General features: G+C 33.6%; 5 protein-coding genes across 10 annotated transcripts; all 5 read left to right on the forward strand.

The window, feature by feature from the left end:
- Positions 1–5,316: 5,316 nt before the first annotated feature.
- Positions 5,317–6,434, forward strand: LOC108208609 (carboxylesterase 15). Its single transcript, XM_017379143.2, has one exon. It carries the CDS (start codon positions 5,334–5,336, stop codon positions 6,333–6,335), a length of 1,002 nt encoding a protein of 333 aa, XP_017234632.1. The 5' UTR covers positions 5,317–5,333; the 3' UTR covers positions 6,336–6,434.
- Positions 6,435–7,374: 940 nt separating this feature from the next.
- On the forward strand, positions 7,375–8,653 carry LOC108209217 (carboxylesterase 15). The gene has a single exon (XM_017380016.2). It carries the CDS (start codon positions 7,457–7,459, stop codon positions 8,519–8,521), a length of 1,065 nt encoding a protein of 354 aa, XP_017235505.1. The 5' UTR covers positions 7,375–7,456; the 3' UTR covers positions 8,522–8,653.
- A 2,932-nt stretch (positions 8,654–11,585) lies between these two features.
- Positions 11,586–12,856, forward strand: LOC108209218 (probable carboxylesterase 17). The gene has a single exon (XM_017380019.2). The coding sequence runs from the start codon at positions 11,675–11,677 to the stop codon at positions 12,674–12,676; it is 1,002 nt and encodes a 333-aa protein (XP_017235508.1). The 5' UTR covers positions 11,586–11,674; the 3' UTR covers positions 12,677–12,856.
- A 500-nt stretch (positions 12,857–13,356) lies between these two features.
- Positions 13,357–20,443, forward strand: LOC108209216 (serine carboxypeptidase-like). Its single transcript, XM_017380014.2, has 9 exons — positions 13,357–13,779; positions 14,734–14,902; positions 16,054–16,173; positions 16,852–16,995; positions 17,077–17,230; positions 17,877–17,968; positions 18,694–18,952; positions 19,881–20,014; positions 20,088–20,443. Exons 1-9 carry the CDS (start codon positions 13,478–13,480, stop codon positions 20,214–20,216), a joined length of 1,503 nt encoding a protein of 500 aa, XP_017235503.1. The 5' UTR covers positions 13,357–13,477; the 3' UTR covers positions 20,217–20,443.
- Positions 20,444–21,170: 727 nt separating this feature from the next.
- On the forward strand, positions 21,171–24,542 carry LOC108206640 (uncharacterized). 6 transcript variants are annotated; one of them, XM_017377011.2, is made up of 4 exons: positions 21,171–21,309; positions 22,264–22,330; positions 22,487–22,595; positions 23,561–24,542. In XM_017377011.2, the coding sequence occupies exons 3-4, from the start codon at positions 22,591–22,593 to the stop codon at positions 24,453–24,455; spliced, it is 900 nt and encodes a 299-aa protein (XP_017232500.1). In that variant the 5' UTR covers positions 21,171–21,309; positions 22,264–22,330; positions 22,487–22,590; the 3' UTR covers positions 24,456–24,542. The 6 variants fall into 6 exon arrangements, with proteins under 6 accessions (XP_017232500.1, XP_017232498.1, XP_063943620.1 ...); XM_064087551.1 differs by lacking the exon at positions 21,171–21,309 and adding an exon at positions 21,814–21,954; XM_017377009.2 differs by lacking the exon at positions 22,487–22,595.
- Positions 24,543–25,242: the final 700 nt, after the last annotated feature.

Raw genomic sequence — 25,242 nt, forward strand, 5'->3', positions numbered from 1 at the left:
AGTGAGTACACTGTTACTTTCATTTTTCTGTAGCATTATATCAACTTGTCATTAATGTTTTAATATCATCTATAAAATATGTATGTATCGTGTAAATAACAGATTTTTTGATGTTTATTATAGAGACTTAATTCTCGTCAATTTTTAATAATGACTTTATTTTTGTATTTATTAATATAAAATATATCGTCCAATAATATATATTTATATATGATGTGCAAACTAATGAATGTGTGTTTTCAAACACATTAAGTTTTGTCATTTTTTGGATTTTGAAATAGGAAATCATACAATATATATGTAAACAAGCCGTTCAAGCCAAAATTTAAAATTCATAAAATTGATGTATTTTTTTTATATATCTAGAAAGTAGCACACAAATTATAGGTTAACTATTTAGAAAATATTCATGAATGATCAATTTTTATATAATTATATTGATCACATTAAATTTCATAAAAAATTTTAAAAATAATTTACATATTTAAATCGAGTTACTAGATACAATACCCGTGCCTCGCACGGGTTTTAGGGCTAGTTATAAACTAATTAAGTTAAAGTAAACTCTAAATGATGATCTCTAGCTTAATTTCCTATCAATGACTTTGATTTTGTATTTTGTAAAGTTTCTAGTGTCGTTATTTTATTTTGAAAGTCTACCCGTTCTTTCGCACTTAACCTTGTGGTGTTATTTTTTGCAGAATGTTTGGTTCTAACTAACTGAAACGCGACAACTCAAGATGTACATCTAGCCGGTTGACTATGGCAATAAATTCTTGTATATCGTTAAGTTTTTATACTTTAAACTTTAAATTAGAACTAGCTTCTTAACCCGTGCAAAGCACGGGTTGTTTTAAATTATTTTTTTTAATGTATATTATATCTTTTTTCATCTTTTTTAAATTGAGATTATTTATATTACAAAAATAAATTAAATTTATTTATATTTTAAGTCATATTATATTGATGTCTATATGTACACATATCCTCACTATAATAATATTTATTAAATTATGAATACAAAAAATATACACTATTTAAAATTTTATTATATAATTAAATTACCACCCACCTAAATTTACTCATTATTTTTTTTTATTTTTTTTGCTGAGTGCGCGTTATTGTTGTATGGGCTTATTGCACTTTGTAACCCCACACTTTAGCTGATTAGCAAATCAGACCCCATATTTTAAAACGTGACAGTTTGTAACCCTAACTTTCATTTAGCTTTCGGTTTGTAACCCTGGCCCACACATCCGTTAAAAACAACCGTTAAATTTAACTGTTAGGGAGGTAACAGTGTGTATATTAGTTTCCGACAGCTACTTTACCCCTTGTGACCTCTCAAAATTTATGTATTATATTTTAAAATTATTTCTGAACACACACAACAATATATATTAAATTACAAATAATATTTAAAACATGTATTTGTTTTAAAATTTTAAAATAAGTTATATCGTTTATATAGAAATAAATATATTTTCAGGTTCTAAATCTAAATACGTATTTTAAAAATTATGTTAAATTGTTTTACATCGTTGTGTGTGTTCAGAAATAATTTCCAAGTATGATACATAAATTTTGAGGGGTCACGTGGAGTAAAGTAGCTGTTGGAAACTAATATACACACTGTTATCTCTCAAACAGTTAAAGTTGGGTCAGGGTTACAAATCGAAAACTAAACGAAACTTAGGGTTATGAACTTTTACGTTTCAAAGTGTGGGGTCTGATTTGCTAATCAGCCAAAGTGTGGGGTTACAAAGTGCAATAAGCTCTTGTTGTATTAGATATATAATAGAATTTGGCAAAATTCGGTTAAAATCGATGACTAATTGGGTAAAATTGGATTAATTGGTTGAAAATTACAAAATTTGTGGGGAAAGTTTAAAATTTTAAAAATTATTATATATATTTATTATTTTTACATATATAAAATAAAATTAATTATGAATAATTTATGTATCATTCTGATTAATCACCGATTTTCTGATTTCTGCTTCTTATAACATTGGATATTTATTTATTTATTATTAAATCATGAATATAAATATATTATATACGTATTGGAATTTTAATTATGAAGTAATTTAATGTATATTAATGATTAGACATTAATGTTTAATTAATACTTTAGTATTAAATGTCAATAATGACCTTCATATATATAAATATATGTATAATAAGTAGGGGCAGATTTGTCATTTTGAATTAAATTACTCATTGTTCTTGTATTAGATATATGGGTGAGGTTCAAATTAGAACCCATATTAAGTTAGAACTTAGAACTCATATAAAATCATTAGATTATTGTTAAATCAATGGTCATGATCAAACACTGCATTTAATATTAGTTATTTAATACTCTTTTTACTTGATTGCAGGTAATTAATGAGTGCATTAATTACATGTATTAAAATTTAATATTATATTCTAATCAAATTACTTGTTATTCTCCCTCCAATGTTCTGCAACAGTATTTCCAATGTGCTGCAGCAATATCAGTATAATTATTTAATAATATTATTGTATAATGTTTAATGTACTATAACAGTATTTGTATTGCCTACAAAAATATTACATATAAAATCAATTTTTATTATATTAATATATGTTTCGCAGCAGTATGATTTGATAATTTGTATTTAGATCTTTATACAAATATTCTGCAGCAGTGCAAGCCTACAAATTATATGGTTAAATTATGTAATTTAAGAAAGTTTACATTAATCATGGAATTAAATTTTGTCATTTAATAAAGGTTCTAAGACTAAGAGGTTCTATGTGGAACTCAACCCTTAGATATATAATAGAATATAAATATATTATATACGTATTGGAATTTTAATTATGAAGTAATTTAATGTATATTAATGATTAGACATTAAAGTTTAATAAATACTTTAGTATTAAATGTCAATAATGACCTGCATATATATAAATATATGTATAATAAGTAGGGGTAGATTTGTCATTTTGAATTAAATTACTCATGGTTGTTGTATTAGATATATAATAGATTAGATATAGTAAAGGAAAATTCTATCCGAACAGACCGACGGCTAATCTATTCTCGAAGACTTTGACAATTCTCCAAAAGGATTATTATTCTATGTATACTCTGATTGTTTGCGGTATGTTACAAAGAAATTCTAATCATTTCATGGACGTTTGATGAGTTTAAAATAAGTACATTAGAAGTTAGAAGTTAGTTAAGAGTTATGATTGATTAATGCGTTTGGAAAAAAAGTAAGAAGTCATGAAACAAGTCAGGATTCCTAATTTTTTATAGTATTTCTCGACTTTTTACACAAACTACACGAATAAGTGCTTCCAACTTATAAATCCAGAAGCGAGACTTAAAATCTCCACCCAAACACCCATATAATTAATTTATTAACATTCCAGTCAATCAAAATTAGTTCTCGAATTACGAGACTGTCATGACAATCATTTTTATTTTTATTATTAAATTTATGATCCATAAATCACTAACAAACTTAAATTATTAAATCAATATATTTTAAACTTTCAATTTATCACAATATTTTATAAATCAGAATTTCAAACTCAATTAAATATTAAACTCTAATTATGATAATGAGATATAACGTAAAAATGATAGGGTAGTGATGTGGAATGTTCCACAAATATAACGAACATGTAATTGACTTGAATATTTAGCAAAAAAATGGGTTAAATAGCGTTTAGGTCACTTAACTGACTGCTAATTATCAATTGGGTCATCCAACTCAAAAAGTTTTCAATCAGGTCACATAACAAAGGAAAATATTCAATTAAGTCACTAAATACGTTAAAAATTTCACGACCGTTAAATGGCATTGACTTTAGACGGAAGTCCGTTAAGACGAGCTGCCACATCATTAAATCTGATTTTTGAATTTTTTTAAAAAAAATCTGTAAATTTTTAAAAATTTAAAAAATTCAAAAAATGAAACTTTTCCAAAGAATTAAAAAAAATCAAAAACCGATTTTTTTTTTACTTTTTCATTTTCTTAAAATTTTAGAGATAAATGAGGATTTATGAAAAAAAGTTCTGAAATTCTGAAATTTAAAAAAAAAAATCTAGTAATTTTTAAATCAAAAAAATTTAAAAAAAATGAGAATTTATGAAAAATTCTTTAAAATGGGAATTTATGTAAAAAAAATCTGTCCTTTTTAATTTTTAATTTTTTTATTTCTAAAATTTTTTTAAATTCTAAAATTCTGAAAAATTTTAAATCGGAATTTTTTTTAAATGAAAATTTATGAAAAGAATTCTTTAAACAGGAACTTAAAAATAAGATTTTTTTTAAAATTTTGAAATTTTTAGTTCTGAAAATTGTTAAAATTCTTAACTTCTGAAAACCTTTAAGATTTTTAATTTTGAAAATTTTTAAATCATAAAACTTTAATAAAAATGAGAAATTCTGAAAAAATTACCGCCAACTCATCTTTCCGTCAACTATTTAACGTCACTGACGGCAAGTGACCTGATTGAAAATTTTAAAGAGTTTAGTTATTTGACTGAAAACTTTTTGAGTTGGATGACCCAATTGAAAGTTAGTAGTCAGTTGGGTGACCAAAAATAAGCTAGGAAAAGAGTTTATGGGGGTGTTTGTTTCTGGCTTAAAAATCGGCTTCTGATTTATAAGTTAGAAGCACTTATTTCGTACCGTTTGTGTAAAAAGTAAGAAGCATTTATAAAAAACTAGGGATGCTAACCTTTGTTTCAGGCTTCTGCTTATTTCCCAAACACTTTAATCACTTATAAGTCTTAACTTGCTTCTAACTTCTACTCATTTTTTTATTATAAGCGAGAAGCACTTATTTTAAACTCATCCAAACGGCCCCTATATATCCTTTGCAATTTGTTACTCCCTCCGTCCCCCTGAGTTGTATACATTGGGGGACGGGGACGCGGCACGGACTTTAATGCTCCTGTAAAGTGTAATTGTGTAATTTATTTTTAAAATTTTCTTTTTCTGAATTAAAGTTTGGATGTTATATTTTTATTCAGAAAAAGAAAATATCAAAAATAAGTTACGGAACTATGTTTTATAAGAGCATTGAAATGCGTGTCGAGCAGTTGAAAAAAATGTATACAATTAAATGGGACGGAGTATAACTTTTGTTAATTTTATCTTTTATCGATTCATCTGTTATAGTCGTTAGACTTCTGAGCTTCCTATTTTTGCACGAAGCTAGTTGAAGTAAACAACATGAAAAAGCTAGTTGAAGTAAACAACATGGATATCAATGCATTAAGTTCTGCCAGAGCGCTATAAAAGGATATCAATATAACCTCACTCTAAGCATAACAACAAATTACAATGGCGCAGGAAAAAAAAATTGTCGAGGAAGTCTCTGGCTGGCTCAGAGTTTATGATGATGGCTCCATCGACAGGACATGGACCGGTCAATCCGAAGTTAGTTTTATGGCTGAACCGGCCATGTCTCGTGAAAATTATGTCGACGGAGTTGCTGTTAAGGACATAGATACGGAATCAGGACTTCGAGTCCGTATCTACTTGCCAGAAAAAAGTGATACGGATTCCGAAGCTTTGCCTATCATCCTTCATTTTCACGGAGGTGGCTTTTGCATTAGCGAAGCGAATTGGTTTATGTACTATGCTGTGTACACTAGACTAGCTCGCATCTCTGGCTCCATAATTGTCTCTGTTTATCTCCCGAGAGCTCCAGAGCACCGCCTCCCTGCAGCTTGCGATGAAAGCTACTCTGCACTCCTCTGGCTCCGTTCACTAGCCAGAGGAAACATGCACGAGCCGTGGCTTAGTGCACACGCAGACTTCACCCGCGTGTTCCTCATTGGAGACAGCTCGGGTGGGAACCTCGTGCACGAAGTCTTGGCTCATGCAGGGGCCGAGGATCTCAGCCCCTTGCGTGTGGCAGGAGCGATCCCGGTTCATCCGGGATTCGTCCGTGCCACAAGAAGCAAATCTGAGCTGGAGCAGCCACAATCTCCGTTCTTGACACTAGACATGCTGGACAAATTTCTAAATTTGGCTCTGCCAATCGGATCGACAAAGGACCACCCGATCACGTGCCCAATGGGGGACGCTGCGCCCCCCATTGGGAGCCTAAAAATGCCGCCAATGATGCTCTGCGTGGCGGAGACTGATCTGTTCATGGACCGTGAAATGGAATATTACGAGGCCGTGAAAAAAGCAAGGAAAGATGTTGAGCTGTTCTTAAGTGCTGGAGTGAGTCATTGTTTCTACTTGAACAAAATTGCAGTCGATTTAGATCCTCTAACATCTACACGAACTGAAGAATTGATTGCAGCAATAACAGAATTCATCAAGAGCCACTAAGTTCTGGTTTGTATTGCATTGAGATGCTATTATGCGTTTGTGGTAATGATTTCGAACTATTTATGTACTTGTCTTATCTATTGCTTTTTCGAATCCTTCAACTTTCTGTAGTTTTTCACTGTATAAGACTTTGTATTCATAGATAAAAAATCAGGTTTCGCATCTTAATTATCATAACAAGTTCGAATAGTACAGTATTATTTCCTCAAGGATGAAACTGAGATTCTTAGCCCTTTTCTCCCATAGAGACAATGACCCTGTTTATCAATTATCAATTAGTTATTAGCGGATAGACACTTTTAGTAGGCTTATCATAATAGTTGTTTTCAGACCCTCTACTATAATCCAAATTCGTTTTTTTTCCTCGACTCCTAGCATTTAAAGAGGATAATTGGGCGGTTTGGCTAGCTTAAAAAAAAAATGAAGGCAGAAGCAGCTTCTGTTTCTCCTAACCAAACAGGCCCGATATATAAAGTGCAGTTATCTTTTCCGCAACCGAGATAATCGAGGCTTCTTTCATGGTGGAACACATTGTCATATTCCTCGGGAAGTCATATATTTTGCTATTAAGCAAAATGTGATGATATAACAATAATATTTGGATATATCTACTGTTGTTGCATTTTCATGACAAGTTATCAAAATAATGTAAAAAAAAACGCATTCTGCTTGTTCTGTAACAGAATGTCAAACTTGAGATTTTAATTTACTTCCGCAGGCGGCTCTAGGAAGCTAAAACTCCTAGTGGCTTTGTTAAATAAAAACCAAAAGATTAAACAACGAACACGTTACTATTTCAAGAAAACATCTTCTGACTTGCTCTGGTACTAAACGTCAAGTTGAATATAAAATTACAATTTCATTCCATAGTTGTAATCTCAAATTCCTTTTTTTACTCAAAAGAAAGCCATCACACAAAAATAATCGTGTCATTATTTTATGAGATTTACATCTCATCACTACAGTAACTTGAAGTTAAGAAAACACTAAGCAACAATAACGTTAGTTAGGCGCTTTATAATACTCACCATATGATCTGGTTGACATTAGTTAGCAATTTTTTTTATCACAATTTGATCCCTCAGCGTAATCTCACTTCTCAAAGTATTTGTCTTCTACACATGAAGTCTATAAAATTACAGCAATATCTCACTCTTCACATAACATTACCAATGGTTAACGAAAAGAAATTAGTCGAGGATGTCTCTGGCTGGCTCAGAGTTTATGATGATGGCTCCGTCGACAGAACATGGACCGGTCCGCCCGAAGTTAGCTTTATGACGGATACGGTCATGCCTCATGAAAATTTTGTCGACGGAGTTGCTGTTAAGGACGTAGATACGGACTCGGGAGCCCGAGTCCGTATCTACTTGCCAGAAAAAAATAATTCGGATTCGGCAACTTTGCCTATCATCCTTCATTTTCACGGAGGGGGCTTTTGCATAAGCGAAGCCAGTTGGTTCATGTACTATGCTGTGTACACTAGACTAGCTCGCTCCTCGCGCTCTATAGTCGTCTCTGTCTACCTGCGGAGAGCTCCAGAGCATCGCCTCCCAGCAGCTTGCGAAGACAGCTACAACGCACTCCTTTGGCTCCGTTCATTAGCCAAAGGAGACCTGCACGAGGCCTGGCTTAATGCAAACGCCGACTTCACACGGGTGTTCCTCATGGGAGACAGCACCGGTGGGAATCTTGTGCATCAAGTTGCATCTCGTGCAGGGAGCGAGGGGCTAGAGCTAAAGCTTAGCCCCTCGCATGTGGCAGGAGGAATCCTGGTCCAGCCAGGATTCGTCCGCGCTACAAGAAGTAAATCAGAGTTGGAGCAGCCACAATCTCCGTTCTTGACACTAGACATGATGGACAAATTCTTGAGCTTTGCCTTGCCACTTGGATCCACAAAGGACCACCCCATCACATGCCCAATGGGGGCCGCTGCGCCCCCGATGAGCAGCCTGAAAATGCCCCCAATGCTGCTCTGCGTGGCAGAGACTGATCTGATGATCGATACTGAGATGGAGTATTATGAGGCCATGAAAAAAGCAGGGAAAGATGTTGAGCTGTTCTTGAGTCCAGGAGTTGGGCATGGTTTCTATATGAACAAGATTGCAAGCGATTTGGATCCGGTAACAGCTACACGTACCCAAGAACTGATTGCAGCAATCACAGATTTCATTAAGAAGCATTAAGTTCAACAGTTTGTTTGTGCATTGACTTGCTATCACGTGTTTGTTAGTTAACAAGGTTTTATCATTTATGCATGTACTGATGTACATTTCGTATTTTTCATGTGAAGCTAAAATATTTACTGAAAATTTACCAAACACTTGAAGAAGTTCCAGGCCTCCATGTCGAAGGTTCTTGCTGATGTATCTTGTTAATTAATTGCTACTTGAGAGCTGAGACCTGAGATGAAGTCCGATGAATTAGATTGAGCTCTTGCTATAACTTAGTATCAAAACTTGTTTTTTGATGTTAAATTAACAAATATGTATTCAATTTTGTCAACAAAAAAAAAAGTATTCAATGATGCTATATTCCACTATTTTATTGATAAATTTAATTTTTCAAATTAATTTTACATCAAGGACTCATTATATTTATTTTTGACCAACTCTTCAGGCAAACTTACTGAGAGGGCCTGTGTTTACATTTTTTTGGTCTATTTGTTTTATATTTAGAACATATTATAACATTGTTCAATTTTAGCATAAGATATAGAAAATGATTTTTAGTTTTTATTTAATAATAAAATTATAGAGTAAGATATAACACTGGATTTGCTCTGACAGATTTAATTTTTACAAATCATTAATACATACATAATATATAATTCAAAATTTATTACTTATTATTTAATTTTAAACATATTTTATTTAATTGTTGGAAAGAAATTCGGAATTCTACAATGGTGTTATGAATTTCTTAAATATATGCAAATGAGTAGTAAAATGTAAATAACTTCTTGATTTTAATGTGTCAATATCGGTAGTTTTTACTCTCTTTTTTTTTCACTTTATAACTAAATTAATCACAGAGTAAAACGCTTTTGATGATCATGTGTGCCGCAGAGAGCCAACGATGCTCGTGATTCGTTAGCCACACGCTGAAGTTTAATCAAAAGAGGTATGTTCCACATGCTTACAAATAATCAAAAGAGGTATGGCTGCTTCCTCCAGTCAAAAGAAGGTTAATTACCGGAAATGAAAGGCTTTGAAAATTGACACAATCCTTAATTGCTTTACACAGATTAGTCGCACTAATTAACTAGAAAATGATTGATACAATTGCATAGGGCTGCTCTTTTTGCTAGTGTGTCTCCACTGACAAGTTTCTGTTTTGTGGTCCTAATTTGTGAACAAATATATACATAGCAGAAATAACTTCTAAAATATAATATATAGAAAGTTTTTATTAGTTTGATCAATCATACTCCATAGTTTACAATCATAATTAATGATCCGATTCTACGCATCTAAATTTTATATCAGTAATCAGAATCAAGCTTTGATTATACGTACGTAAAAATTACTCCCATAAGGAGAAATTCTTCGAAATCGAGCTAGAAGCAATGGGGGGACAGACGGGTACAAAGTCTCTGTCAAATTATTGTACGCTTCCTAACTGAATTATAACACGGGGTAACCCGGTTTGTCCTTTCAAAACAACCACCTTCGATTTGTGTCAGTAAAATTTTAAATTTAAGACAACGGTCAACCAAAAAATTCTCATAAAATATGTTTTAAGTAGTGGAAAAAATTATAAAAAAAATTAAGAATGACGAATGAAATATTTCACAATTCACTATTTGCCGTTAAAATTGATTTTAAAATCTCGATTGATTTTATAAACTATAATTTGTCATATAGATCCGATTAATTCAGAATTAATAATACTCAAGTTCAGTTTGGTTAAATTTATAAAATTACCGATGGGTAACAAGAACATTCAAATACTAGTACGCGATCCTGACAAAAAAAATAAAACTAGTGCGTGACAATTGACGTCGACGAAAATGTTGGACAATTTTATTTGATTCATATGTAATTGGGCCTGTAATTGATAATTAAAAGCTCAAATTCATATACTCAATTTATATAACTATTTTAGGTGCCGAGTAGTACAGTGGAATCCATGTTTTCCTGACAATTTCCGATCACTAACTTCCGTGGTTGTTATCCAGTGAAGTTTCTAGTGTTGAAAACAGACTTAAAAACATTTATTCAAAGAAATAAAAGTCTCCACAGCCTTTCACACTTGATTTTCGAATTTTATTGAAGAATGTTTGGTTTAACTAACTGGTACGCGCCTATTTTTCCAACGTACAAGAGGACTGTTGACTATTCCTTCACTAACAAATACTCCCTCCGTCCCACCAGATTCTTTACAGTTTCCTTATTTGGCCGTCCCATCCATTTCTTTACATTACAAAACTTTCCTAAAATAGTTAATGGGTCCCACCACTTTCTCACTTTTTCTTCCTTTTCACACTACTTTTACTCCACTATCTCTTTTTTATATATTAAAAATCAGTGGGTCTCACCACTTCACCCACTTTTTCTTCCCTTTTCTACTACTTTATACATATTTCTTAACCTCCGTGCCCAAACCCAATGTAAAGAATTGGGTGGGACGGAGGGAGTATTAACTAAAATCGTCAAACAGCTGAATTATATGCCAATATAAAAAAGTTAAATAACAAATTAATGCCATCTCAAAAAATTAGAAAAACTGTCCCGATTAAAGACCGCTTGATAATTGATTAGCTATAATAAAATTTTCGTTATTTTTTGCAACTATATAAATTACCTAAATGTTGCGAATTGTTTCCATATCTTTTATCAGTTTAATCTTTTACCAACTATTACTGGCTCAAAATATAGTTTCATAATTTTTTTAAATAGAAATTTAAAAATCAAATTTTTATATAGAAAAAAAATTCAAAAATATATTATGAAATTATACTTTAAATAAGTCTTAAAAAACGTGTCAATAAGTAACATGAACAAACGAGAGATACGGGAGAGTATGTGAATTAGTTCGTAATCAACTGTATTTATCTTATCTTGAAATTTCCTCATTTGATTAGTCGTTAGACTTCTTGTCAAGTTTTCTCTTTGCGTTCCTTTAATTTTCCATGAAGAGTTGGTTAAATTACACGGAAATAACTAGGGAAAACATAGTGACCCCATTCCATTTGTTTAGAGAATCTCAACCCCTCCAAAAGCACTATAAAAACAGACCAATATCTCACTCTTTAACACATCATTACCATCAAACATTCAAACACATACTCATATCATTTTACAAAACCTCATTTCACAGCAAACAAAAAATCAAAAATGGTCCACCAGAAAAAGGTAGTCGAGGAAGTCTCTGGCTGGCTCAGAGTTTACGATGATGGCTCTGTCGACAGAACATGGACCGGTCCACCCGAAGTCAGCTTTATGGCTGAACCGGTCATGCCTCATGAAAATTTTGTCGACGGAGTTGCTGTCAAGGACGTAGATACGGACTCAGGAACCCGAGTCCGTATCTACTTACCAGAAAAAAAGGCTACAGATTCTGAAACCTTGCCTATCATCCTTCATTTCCACGGAGGTGGCTTTTGCATTAGCGAAGCCGATTGGTTTATGTACTATGCTGTGTACACTAGACTAGCTCGCACCTCTCGTTCCATAGTAGTCTCGGTCTACCTCCCGAGAGCTCCCGAGCATCGTCTCCCAGCAGCTTGCGACGCAAGCTACTTTGCTCTCCTCTGGCTCCGTTCTATAGCCAGAGGAAAGCTGCACGAGACGTGGCTTAATGCACACGCAGACTTCACCCGTGTGTTCCTCATTGGAGACAGCTCGGGTGGGAATCTCGTGCACGAGGTCTCGGCTCGTGCAGGGGCCGAGGACCTCAGCCCCTTGCGTGTGGCAGGAGCGATCCCGATTCACCCCGGATTCGTCCGTGCCACACGAAGCAAATCTGAGCTGGAGCAGCCACAATCTCCGTTCCTGACACTAGACATGCTGGACAAATTTCTAAATTTCGCTCTGCCAATCGGATCGACAAAGGACCATCCGATCACGTGTCCGATGGGGGACGCTGCGCCCCCCATTGGGAGCATAAAAATGCCGCCAATGATGCTCTGCGTGGCGGAGACTGATCTGATCATTGACACTGAGATGGAATATTATGAGGCCATGAAAAAAGCAGGGAAAGATGTTGAGTTGTATCTTAGTGGTGGAGTGGGACACAGTTTCTACTTGAACAAAATTGCAGTTGATCATGATCCATCAACAGCTACAAGGACTGAAGAATTGATGGCAGCCATCACTGAATTTATCAATAGGCATTGAGTGCAAGTATATGTGTGAATTAAGTAGCTAGCTACTATTTTTGTGTTCATTGCTAAGTATAGCTTGCTACCTTGATCAGGTGGTTGCGGTGGTGTGATAATAATTACCTTTTTCAAGGTTTATGTGCTAAAAGTCTAATTACAGTAGTGTCCATTAATAAATTTTACTCTTGCATAGTTACATGTCCCTTTCATATTTCACGCTTTTTCAACTTTTCCACACGAATTTTAAAATGCATATACAATCTAAATTTATATTTTAAAAAAAATTTCTTATTTTTTATAAAAATTTAAACATCAAATTTTTTCAAAAAAATATATTTAAAATAATTTATCAAATTATATTTTTATAAAAACCGTGCCGATTCCCGTCTTCAATTATTCGATAACAAAAGCAGTGCTCGATGTTCATAATTGAAATACAACTACAGCTTCAAACAAGTGAGATGCTTTCCCCGAACCCTTGGCTATCATCGAAAGATTAATATCGTAAAAAAAAAGGATATGGAGTACATATTAAAATTTTAATAAACATTATTTTAATTATTCAGAAAAATATATATTACTAGTTAATCTAAAATATTAAATATGTCATAATACTTTATTTTATATAAACTAATAATTTAACTAATTAATTTAACCGACATATCATTCAGAAATTTTGATCATTTGATGTATGTACATATTACATACACGTATACACCACAGAATACGTGTACACCAACCCGACTAGCATTTCTCTCGCTCACTCTCTCTATCTATCTCGCTCACAGAGAGTCTCACACAGTAAGCGTTTCTCGAAATGAAGAATCATCTCATCTCTCTCCTCATCCTCTTTTCTCTCTCTACAATCTCTACCGCAATCTCTTCAGAACTCCCCCAATCACAAGCGCAGAAGCTGATCAGAGACCTCAATTTGTTCCCCTCCGAGTTAATCAACATCGTCGATGCTAATCACTCAGCTCCCCCTCTACTGAGTCACAACGCTAATCGACTCGTCGAGAAGCGATTCAAGTTCCCTGGCTTAGCAACCGCCGGTGTGTCTGTTGAAGAGTTAGGTCATCATGCTGGTTATTATCAGATTCAACACTCTTACGCTGCTAAGTAATCGTCTTTTAAACCCTAGATATTTGTGTATATTTATTTTTATTATGATTTTGAAATAGATATTTGTGCTTCGAGTTTATGTCGGTCCTTATGTGGTGGAACTACATTTCATAACATAATATTGGATAACTCGGTAGTATGCAATGCAACTTTATTTGTTACTAGCGGTCTGTTTTGCTTAACTTAAAGAGGAAGCTACGTGTTAGTCATTTTAATTATTTGTTTGTTATGTGTTAGTTATGCTAATTTTTAGGTACTTGTTAGCTATTACGGTTATAATTGTTGTATGGCGATCGGACTACTAAAGTTAATTTGGAATTATATGGCCTTCAACTAAACAGGACAAGTTCCAACTTCTGGGGAAATTAATCAAGTACTCTGTTTTCGTACAAAATATAAGCTGTTACTTGGTTCTAGTGTAGTTTAAGACTTCAAGTTCTTTAAGCAAGTACAGATTTAGGCGGAAAAACGAGTATGGTATAGATAATCTCTATGCCACTTCATTTCACGAGATATGTGTTTGTGCTTCGAGTTGGTAGTAGTTCGATACTTCGATATGCTTACCATAGGAAGATAGTACTCGTTACTTTATGGTCAATTGATAGTGTATAACTCTTATCTTAAGTTGTCAAAGATAACCAAAAAGATTAAATGTTAAGTGTTATATGAGTATAATAATTTTTTATCAACTTAAAATAAACAAACATTATATAATTTAGTACACATTTGTTTCTTAACAAGTTCAATGTACAAGTTACTTGTATGTTGGATCAAATAAGTTGATTTGGGCCTTTAACCAAACAGGACCTAAATCTAACTTGGCTGAAATGTTGACGAGTCTCATAATATGGCTCTCAAGTTTTCCATATAAAGTTTGTATTTCCCTCTTTTGACTTTTATGCTACTATTCACATTTGTATTGTTACTAAATTAGAATTGTTCTATTTGTAGGATGTTCTACTTTTTCTTTGAATCGCGCAATAGCTCAAATGACCCTGTTGTCATCTGGCTGACCGGAGGGCCAGGTTGTAGCAGTGAGTTGGCACTTTTTTACGAAAATGGACCTTTTACTATTGCAAACAACTTATCTCTTGTGTGGAACGAGTATGGTTGGGACAAGGTATACAACTGTATACTTGAAGTGCTATAGCCTCTGTTCTGCAGCTGTGTCTGTTTAATCATTCTATTATGCCCGAGTAATTCCAGACAACTTTTAGATGATGACAATGGCATTTAATACCATTTAGTCTCATGTTCAAGTGTTATCTACATCCACGTGGACTTATGGATATATGTTATGTCTGACTCAAAAGCAGTAGCTATACGAACAATTTTACTTTACTGTAACTATGTGGTGCCCTCTTCCCTAAAAAAGTTGGTTGACTAGTTCATTAATTATATATATACACGTCTGATATTATATTATACCGGGTTTGTAAGGCTTCCTCAAATAGCAGGATCTGGTGAAGGTTGAATGCTATCTTTGCTTTAATTTTAATGATTACATAAATTTTAAAATTTGAAAAGCTTCGCCAACTACGGTAAGCACTCAACTTCCTCATACTTAAATTGTCCAAGATTAATATCTTTCTGTGTGAGCATCTTGATGGGTGGGCACATTGTCTTATACTTTAGAGATTTACTTCCCTCTTTTTGTTGATAAATTTCAATTGTGTTGATTGCAGTTACAATTTTTCTTGTGATTGCCAGGCAATCAACAATATTAATTCCCAGACAAATTGTTTCCCTATTTAGGGTGCTGATCTTACACATGCAGTACTTACAGTACTGATGACGTTCACGTTTAGTTTATAGTGGATGTGAATTTTGAATTATCTATGTAATGATTTCTTACATTCTTTTATTTCTTCTTCAACTAAAAACTGTCTACAGCTAAGAAAGTAAGTTGAGTAGCTAGACACTTTATTCATAAGTATGGCTCTAGTTTGATGAATAGTGGATTCCTTTTGTGACAAGTCAAGGAGAAAGGTGTTACATCCAACTTTTATTTAGCATTTTAAATCTGAATCTTATGTTACCCAGAAGTAAAGATTTTTTTTGTTGGTCTAAATGCTGTCATACACGACGAGAATATTGTGTTCAGCTGTAATATAATTTGGTGCTGTGTAACATTTCCATTGATGTTGGTGAATGTTCAGATGCAGATTAATTTGTATAATGTAATTTTGTTCCCTAGCAATTCAATATTACCGTATATGTAGAGGTGTTATCGCAAGAATAAAGTGATTCAACTGCTATGTTAATCTGCAGGTGTCAAACCTACTGTATGTTGACCAGCCTGTTGGGACTGGATTTAGTTATACCTCTGACAAGCGTGACATTCGCCATGATGAAAATGGCGTTAGCAATGACTTATATGACTTCTTACAGGTATTTTTTTTTTAAGATTGTTATTTCTTTTCCCTGAAAATTAAGTTGTCTAATATTATTGATTTTCTTGCCCTGGAATGGAAGCAACTGGTGTCTACTTGTGTGACCAATTATTGATCTGCAAATTAGCTATTAGAATTTACGTACTATATAATAATCACAAATCACTTTTTCATATTACAAAACATTTTCTCCCAAATTGATTTTGAACCTTTAAATTTATTTTTAAACATGATCCTTGTGGGCTTAGACACGCCAAGTACAAAAAAAATACTCTAGTGAACTGTTATCTCAATTATTTCCTTTTTTTTATATGTCAGTAACTTAATTGTGTATTAATGTGCAACAAATTGCATAAAATCGACCCACACAAATCATTTTATTCTGCGTCCAACACTATAAATAAGACATCCTTGTCACGAGGAGGGATATGCTTGTGGTATTGCTATTGTCCTTATTTTTTTGGTAACTGTTGCTTGTATGTTAGAAAACATACTACAGTAAATCAGTAGAGTATTGTTGGTCGCTGTATATTTTTGTCAAACGCAACCCCCAACCCCCCCCCCCCCCCCTCTCTACCCCCACCCACCCCACACACAAAAAAAGAAAAAAGAAAAAAAAGAACTCTCTCCTTTTTCTTGCTGAAAGTGAATTAATATATATTTAATCAACTAATAGGCTTTCTTTGCGGAACATCCCGAGTTTGTTAAAAATGACTTTTTCATTACTGGTGAATCATATGCTGGACATTACATTCCTGCTTTTGCTGCCCGAGTCTACCAAGGAAACAAAGCCAAAGAAGGAATTCATGTAAATCTGAAGGTATTATTCTGTTCACATAAGTTTCTCCTTTGTCAGAAATATAAAAGTTTATGTTACTGATTTTTTTGTGGGGCCGAACAGGGATTTGCAATTGGTAATGGGCTTACAGACCCAGAAATTCAGTACAAAGCTTACCCAGATTATGCACTGGACATGGGCCTCATCACAACAGCAGAGTATAAACGTCTAAATCTGGCTCTTGTTCCAGTTTGTGAAGCATCAATAAAGCTTTGTGGTAAATTTTTTATGCACAAAACCATCTTCTCTCTCAGGCATCTGAACTAATTTGTTGCGGAATAGATCGCAAGACTAATTGTTTTCTTTTCTGTCCTTTCTGTAAAAAGTGCTCTTAAGGTCTGAGATGTAATATTCTTTTTGTACATGTTTTAATAGTAGTTACCAGTGATGTCTATATGATATGGATTTACTGAGGTAACAAGACACGATATGCTTTGGGGGGGGGGGGGGGGGGGGGAAGAGACTCGTTTTATCAATGAATTTATAGGTAAACTAGGGAGGGAGATATATTTTTTTAATCTTTATTTCCATTTGTATTTAAATACTAAAATTTAATTGCTATAAATTTTCTTGTTTAATCTTGTCAAATTACCTATCAAAATTTTAGCATTTATTAAACAAAATTAAGTTCATCATATCATTAGCCATCGGATTTGCAGTCACATGAAAAAAAAATGTTATTTCCCCGGTTATCCTACCTAAATTAGCATTTTTTTTACTATTAATGTAGCATAAAGATTGTTCAAATACTGGACCAGGTCAGAAACCATTGTAACATACTAATTAAGTAGTTTATTTTATGTTATCTGTTATTTAATTTCCAAAATACATTAGATGTGTGATCTCAAACATGTTTCTTACAGGTACTGATGGAACAGTTGCCTGTGTGGCTTCATATGTTGTTTGCAATCTTGTATTCAGTACTATCCTGTCACATGCTGGCAACGGTATCAATGTAAGGAACTCATTAGAAGACTCTCTTCTTTATTGTCATGATAGTAAACAGAATTTTATTTCATAAAGTTGATCTCTGCATGCTAAGTCATGGAGAGTTGTCATTGTGTTGGGCATCTAGACTTTGCCAACGCATATTAGGGAGTTGTAGAATACTATTTTATCTTGTTCTGGTATGTGATTGATATCCCTTATCTTGTATTAAGTCTGGTAAATGGTTTGCTTGGCATATTAGTATATTTTTTGGATCATATCTTTTTGCCATGCAATTATAGATATCTCGTTACTCTATCCTCGAGGACTGGAGAAAATGATGATATCTGATGCAAATGAACTTGTGCCTTTTGAGATGATGGAAAGACAGGACCTTCTGCCTATGTTTTGATGGGTGCTATACTGCTATTACATTAAACCAGTTCAAACTTTGTTATGTACAATATGTGGGGAATATCAATGAACTCGATTGTTGCTTTTGATATAATCCAAAAGGACGAGTACACCCACACATACACACGCAGAGCCTAATTGCATTATTTAGCTCCCACTGTATTGTCTCCTTTTCTGCTAAGCCTTGTTTTTTGTGTCTCTGTTTTAGTTCCTAACGAGTAAACAGTCAAATTTCTCTGTCTTGATAACAATCAATTATGTAATTTCGTGTTTGCTGTGTTGATAACAAAGCTTATGTAAAATTTGTGAATGTTAAATGTCTGATAATTATGTGTGCAGTACTATGACATCAGAAAGAAGTGCGTCGGAAGCCTTTGCTACGACTTCTCAAACATGGAGAAATTTTTGAACCAGAATTCTGTTAGGGATGCTCTTGGAGTTGGTGATATAGATTTTGTTTCCTGTAGTCCTACTGTGTATCAGGCCATGCTTGTGGACTGGATGAGGAATCTTGAAGTTGGAATCCCTGCCCTTCTTGAGGATGGAATTCAGATGCTTGTATATGCCGGAGAGTATGACCTCATTTGCAACTGGCTTGGTGAGTTCTTACTTTGTTTTACGGCTTTAACATAATTAATACTTTTCTCCATAACTACTTAGATCTTGAAACTCTCAACCCAAAAGCACATGATGTCCTGAACTAATGAGGTTGAAAGATTGTATTACTTTGTTAATCATCAGTATTGCTGACTAATTACATGAACACATATCAGCTTAGAATTCTGGAACGAGCTGTAGGACTTTAATGAGGTTGATATGAGCCAAGTATTTGGTAAAGGAGAAGTGCAAACATAATTTTTTTTATATTAGAAAAGTGATTTTTGTATGACATTTATGATAATAATCTAATTTTTAAGGGTCTGGTTCATAGTAAGGCTACTTGATTATCCTATACTAGTCCTGGCATTTCGGGTCTCCATTTCAAAATTAGAGCTTTTTGTGATGAAGTAGAAATCAGTGAAGTGCTGAGGTTAAACAGTCTGTGCTTGGGTGCAAAAATAGTACTGGTATTACACTGCTGTATGTTCTTGAGTTGATTCTGCAGGCTGCAGGTTTTAAAACTTTGGATTGTCTGTGTAATAATTCTAACTATGTGGCACAAGCAAATGCAGAAAACACCAGTACACTGGAGGTTGGGTGATAAAATTTTACTGATTCACTAAAGTTATTTTCCTGTCCTACACATCATATATCCTAGGATATCAAGTATGACTCATAGGACATTTTGGAGATCACTATAACTCTGGTGGCACGCACCAGGAACAATTATCAGACGTGTAAATATATTTCTTTGCAAGATGAGTATACTTAGGCCAACTTTTGCAAGCAAAATACATGAAATCTATAGCACACTTTTGATAATAACAAGCCTACGTCAAAGCCTTGACCGATGAAGCTATGATAAATTTTGTTGCAAGGACATATTCCATGATAACTGTAGATAAACATACCTTTAATATGAGTAGGTAATTCGAGATGGGTTCAAGCAATGGAATGGAGTGGACAGAAAGAGTTTGTAGCATCTTCTGAAGTTCCTTTTGAAGTTGATGGTTCCAAAGCTGGTCTACTCAGAAGCCACGGGCCTCTCAGTTTCCTGAAGGTCTGTGTCTATTTTTAATTGTTACCGGTTAATGAACTTGCGGAAGTATTCACATACTTGTTTGTACTGGCAGGTGCATGATGCAGGTCACATGGTACCCATGGATCAGCCCAAGGCTGCACTTGAAATGTTGAGAAGGTGGACACGGGGCTCACTCTCTGAAGAAACAAGTGATTCTGGGAATTTGGTTGCTTCAATGTGACTTTTAATTAATAACTAATAACTAATGATTATTAATAATAGCTTGTAAATATGTACCACAAATGTTGTTGAAATAACATTAAGCTGCAGCTGATCATTTTCTGGTGGACTACCATTGATAATGTATTTGGATCAAGCTCTTCGGCAGACTTCCTATGTTGAATTTTACTTGCAGAGGGAAGTTTGAATTTTAAACCTGCATAATAAAAAGGTTTCTGTTTGTTATTACTTGTGTGTTTTATTTGGATACAAGTATGCAAGTATTAGTTTACCTGTCTTTCCAAATTAAAATTTTGCAAGAATTTGTTTTTCTATATTGTTGTGTCCTTCCTTCCATGAACACAGAAAATATCAATTACCTCGAATTAAACATGAGAATGGTACCGGAAATGTGAGTGGGTGAACAGATAACATGCTCTTTATCAACCACAAATTCTCATGATCATGTCATAAGTGAGACAAAACGTTTCTACTTTACTTTTTACAATTACTTTAAAAACGTTTGTGGCACAAAATAGCTGTGCTACATTTTCATAGAAGAAAAATATATTTCATATTTATAGTTGTATTATTTATAAGTTAGAAATAACATTAACATAATTTAAATATTTTTCTTTATATTCGTTTTTTGAGAAATTTTTTCTTTATATTCTTATTTCTAACTTATCTTTCTAAATACCTGACAAAAAAAATTATATTTTTTAAATTCACCCAAGCGTACTCGTTATCTTTCTCTGGCTCTTACAAACACTAAAATAAATCCCCCAAAACATAAAAACAGATATCTGACAAGGATTAGTCTGTTCTATGTTTTTTGTTTTTAATTATGAAATGTCAATTTATAGTGAATAAAGAAATTGGTCCCTGCCGCCAAGTCAGTTAAGATCTCTTGTTGTCCCTCTAAACTATAGAAAATGCCAAAAAGCAATATTAATTGTTCACTGCATTAATGGCGGATTACTTTTTCATATAGTAATACATATAACATGTATGTATATGTGTATATGTTGTGTATTTTATATTTATTTATTTACAAGGCCACATATGAAGCAAACATTTCTATCCTCATCTGATTCGAAAACACCCTGCTGCTGGTGAGTTGCTAAAACCCCAATTCGTATTATTTATTATATATTCGTTTCTGTTATTTGTTGAGCTTTCTTGTCATAGTATTCTGTTGATCACACACTGTAGATTCAAGAAATGAGCTAAAGTTTGCATTTTGAGACTTGGGTCTTGAATCTTTTTCTTGTTTCTTGAAAATTTATCCATGGGGTATTGGTTTAGTGATATATATGTATATATCTTCCATTCAAGCTCTTGTTTTGATGTTATTCTTGTCTCTTTATGTTCTGATTATGTTGATTTTAATAATGGACTGATGGAATATTAGCTAAAGATGGGGTCTTTTTGTTTAAAGCAAAATTGGGTGTAAATAAATTTAATTTTCTCTTGCAAACTCTTTGATTCAGCGTCTTTTGTAATAGGCCAGGCTTTAATTGGAGTGTACATGGAAGATTAAAACATGTATGATTGTCCTCAGCAATTATGTAACTTTGAAATGTGAGCCTGGTTTGTGTTCTTTATGATATTGCACTCTCAAAACCTAGGGGGTTTTTACGGAACATCCAGTAGAGGGAAGGTCGAGTATATCTTACGTTTCTAGACTCCGGGAAATAAATGATATGTTTGGCTTGGTATAGAAGTGTGAACCTCTGAGGACAATTCAGTAGAAAGAGGTTAGCAGTTTATAATTAGCAGTACTGCAAAAATATATTAGAAGTGAATTTATTGGCATGGGATATGATCCTCCTGAAGCATGTAATCAGTTCACCAATCTGATCAAAATTGTTTTAGTGCCTGGGCATATTACGTGTTTGTTGTTACCTTCTTTACCTTTTGCTGTTTAGTATCTTGTCATCCATAGTCTAAACTTTCAGCTTTTAACTCGATTTTGCATGTGTTTGAAAGGGAAAGATGGTGGAAGTTTCTGATTTTGTGTTTATACTTTGGACAGCATTTAATTACCATTTGTTCATATTATGCAGATATTGTGCGTCAGAGTCCATTCAGAACCCGTCTTGGTTTATCATCTAACTTATTATCCATGTTCAAGTAAGATTATTTCATACTTAGCATGATTTTTTGCAGAAAGTGAAAGCATTATTTCACACCAGTTTATAAAGAGTTGTATTTACTGCTTATATATTCATTTCTGCATATGGCTTATAAAAGTCGAATGTGCATTAATAGTGCTGCATGTTTTTAAAGTTTTTGTATGTAGAACATCGGAGATGTTGATTATATCACATCATCAGAGGGGGTACAGAAAGCACTAAAATTATTAGAGGTTACTGAAGAGGGAAAGGGGAATAATGAGGTGAAAGTTAAAACCTTTACATAATGTGAATGTTATGTGAGAATAAACCATGATCTTTACAAATAGAAAGTATGAAACATATTAGAAAGTAACTATACTATCAAGTTTAAGTAGATCTCAGTGTTACCTACCTCATCATAATTTTATTCTCTCTGTAATATCGTGAGTCTGTGTACATTTTACATATCATGAGTGTTATGAAGAGGGATGGGGGAGGAAGTGTTGTATGTTCGCTGCACATGACACATGCACATTGAAGATGAGAATGAAAAAAACTTGGCAAAAAGGGATATGAATCCCAATACATATTAAGAAAAGCTTTGACCAGAAAGTTCTACTAGTTGGACATGACTCAGGTTTAAATAACTATACCAGATAGGTGTTCACAGTTTGACATACCATGTGGAATAATTTTGAAGTAATATATTTTCGACCGAAGTTATAGATGTCTTTGAAGATAGGGATATAAGTCTGTGATGCAACTATATAGAAGTTCGTAAGATATAATTGGAGACCTTGTGCTGTTGGCTGTACCAAAAATTTATATCAGCATATCTCGAACAATAATATATTTATGATGCAATATAAAATGGTGAAGTTCTCTGTAATAAATTATAACTAAATGATTTCATGCCATTATTTTGTGTGCACTCTTTACTTGCTTCATTATTATTTTGTCTGAAATAAGCTTGTTCATTGTAGAGAATGAGCATATTATTTTTTAGGCAATCTAAAGTGGCTAAGCCTTTTATGTACGACGTAACTATCATGATTAGTTGTGCACATTTTTTATTTGCTTCTTTATTGTTTTCCATTAAATCAGCTGATCATTGTAGAGAATGAGGATACTTATTAGTGTATCTGAAGTGGCTAAGCTCTTTAAGTATGCATTTCTACTGGAGAGTTGAACGTGCATAAAACTTTTGGAATGCATCTGACTCTTTGCTTTGTCTTACATTTCTCAGGCATATCGCTAACATAACCAGAGATGAATTATCACCCTCCAGAAAGATGGATGGCTTCTCACCGGTTGATGGCTATATAGAGATAACTGAATGCCTGGCAGAAATGATGAAGTGCCTCGCTAATGAACCCTCTGTAGGGCTTTTCTACATTCAACAGCATACCCAGAATACTGTGCCTAATCTTGTTAGTCTAAAAAATAATGCAAGTGGAAAGTCCCATGAGTTGAGTTTGCAAACAGAAGATTTAGATGAATCAGTCACCATGGTAAGATCAATAAAAGAATGTGGGTTTCCCATTATTGATGAGATGGTCAATGACATTACAAAATCTCTGGCGATTACATCAACAAAGAAACTGAGAAAGGGGTTAGTTAATAAGTCAAATCCACGGTTTCAATTGGGAAGAACAAGCTCTTGGTCTTTGCGCCCATGGATGCATAAAGCAGATTTATCACCACAATGTAGTAGAAGCACCAACAGTTATTTTACTACAAAGTTCGAGTCAGCACAAGAAAGAGCAGACAATCTGAATTTTCTTCAGCTGGATTCTACTGAAGTGAGTCAAACAACTGGTGAAAGGCTTCCATCCAATCTCAACAACGCATTGTCACATGCAGCTGCCACCACCTCTTCAACTGAGATTGAAGTTGAAGAACTTCCAGTATCATGTCAAATTGCTGAAGAGCTGCAAGATGATTATCAAACTGATGCAGACTTGACCAATGGTCAGTTGCCATTTAAACCAGATAAGTTCGATGCCTTTAATACTGATAAAGAAGCAAAATTAGAAGAATGGTTGAACGGGACAAGCAATCATCTTTCTCGTACTGGAAAAATTGCCACAGAAAACATGACAACGCACATAGATGCTGATAAGGTCTTGACTTCTAAATGACATATCTGATAAACAATTACGATTGCTACTTGTAAGTTGCAACAAATAAAAGATTAATATATAACATACCTTTGTATTTGTACATCACACGTTCTTCTACCTTTCGTGTCTCAATGTTGTCATCTGTGATAATGTTGTGTGTTCTTTAAGTTCTTAGCAGATCTAGATTGTTATCGCTTACTGGGTACAAATTACTAGTGCAACCGTAGTTGGAAGATATCACAGCATTTCCTTTCATCTCTTATCACATTGTTCTAGGCTGTAAATATATTAAGGGTTAATTTATAATTTATCATCTGCTTGTTAATCGTACATAGAACATGGTGTAACAGCTGAGTTCTAATCAAGGTTGTTTAACCATTCTTCTGGCCGCATTTCATATTTTGCATGCAAACTTATATTTGTCAATCTTCAAAAGAGATCTGAGCCTAACTCTAATACTCCTGCATTCTGGTAATATTTACACTGTGTTCAGGAAAAAGAAGAGTAATAATTTGATCTTAACATGTTCCTGGTTAAAAATTTGAGAAAAAAGTTAAAGATATGGGAAAGATTTTACATGGTGTCCAATTTTCTGCTCGCAATTTGGGTAGACTTCTTTTATTTTCAATATTCGGGAACACAACATTAAAGATCTTGGCCTACACAATATTACATTCAGGTAAAATAAAAAACCAAGCATTAATTTACAATGGCAGATCTAGTTGAAAATTTTAAAGATTGACAGCTGCACATTACTTCAATTGATAGAGACTCTAAGTAGAGAATGAGGATGTCTTTTGTGCTA

This window comes from Daucus carota, chromosome 2 (genome assembly GCF_001625215.2).
Source record: "Daucus carota subsp. sativus chromosome 2, DH1 v3.0, whole genome shotgun sequence".
NCBI lineage: Eukaryota > Viridiplantae > Streptophyta > Magnoliopsida > Apiales > Apiaceae > Daucus > Daucus carota.

What these genes read in the sequence shown, in the direction of transcription:
- LOC108209216 (XM_017380014.2), top strand. Translation starts at nt 13,478, where the DNA reads ATGAAGAATCATCTCATCTCTCTCCTCATCCTCTTTTCTCTCTCTACA. An exon ending in AGCATCAATAAAGCTTTGTG is followed by an intron (nt 17,231 to 17,876) that starts GTAAATTTTTTA and finishes TGTTTCTTACAG; the next exon opens with GTACTGATGGAACAGTTGCC. An exon ending in CCTCATTTGCAACTGGCTTG is followed by an intron (nt 18,953 to 19,880) that starts GTGAGTTCTTAC and finishes TAATATGAGTAG; the next exon opens with GTAATTCGAGATGGGTTCAA.
- LOC108208609 (XM_017379143.2), top strand. Translation starts at nt 5,334, where the DNA reads ATGGCGCAGGAAAAAAAAATTGTCGAGGAAGTCTCTGGCTGGCTCAGA.
- LOC108209218 (XM_017380019.2), top strand. Translation starts at nt 11,675, where the DNA reads ATGGTCCACCAGAAAAAGGTAGTCGAGGAAGTCTCTGGCTGGCTCAGA.
- LOC108209217 (XM_017380016.2), top strand. Translation starts at nt 7,457, where the DNA reads ATGAAGTCTATAAAATTACAGCAATATCTCACTCTTCACATAACATTA.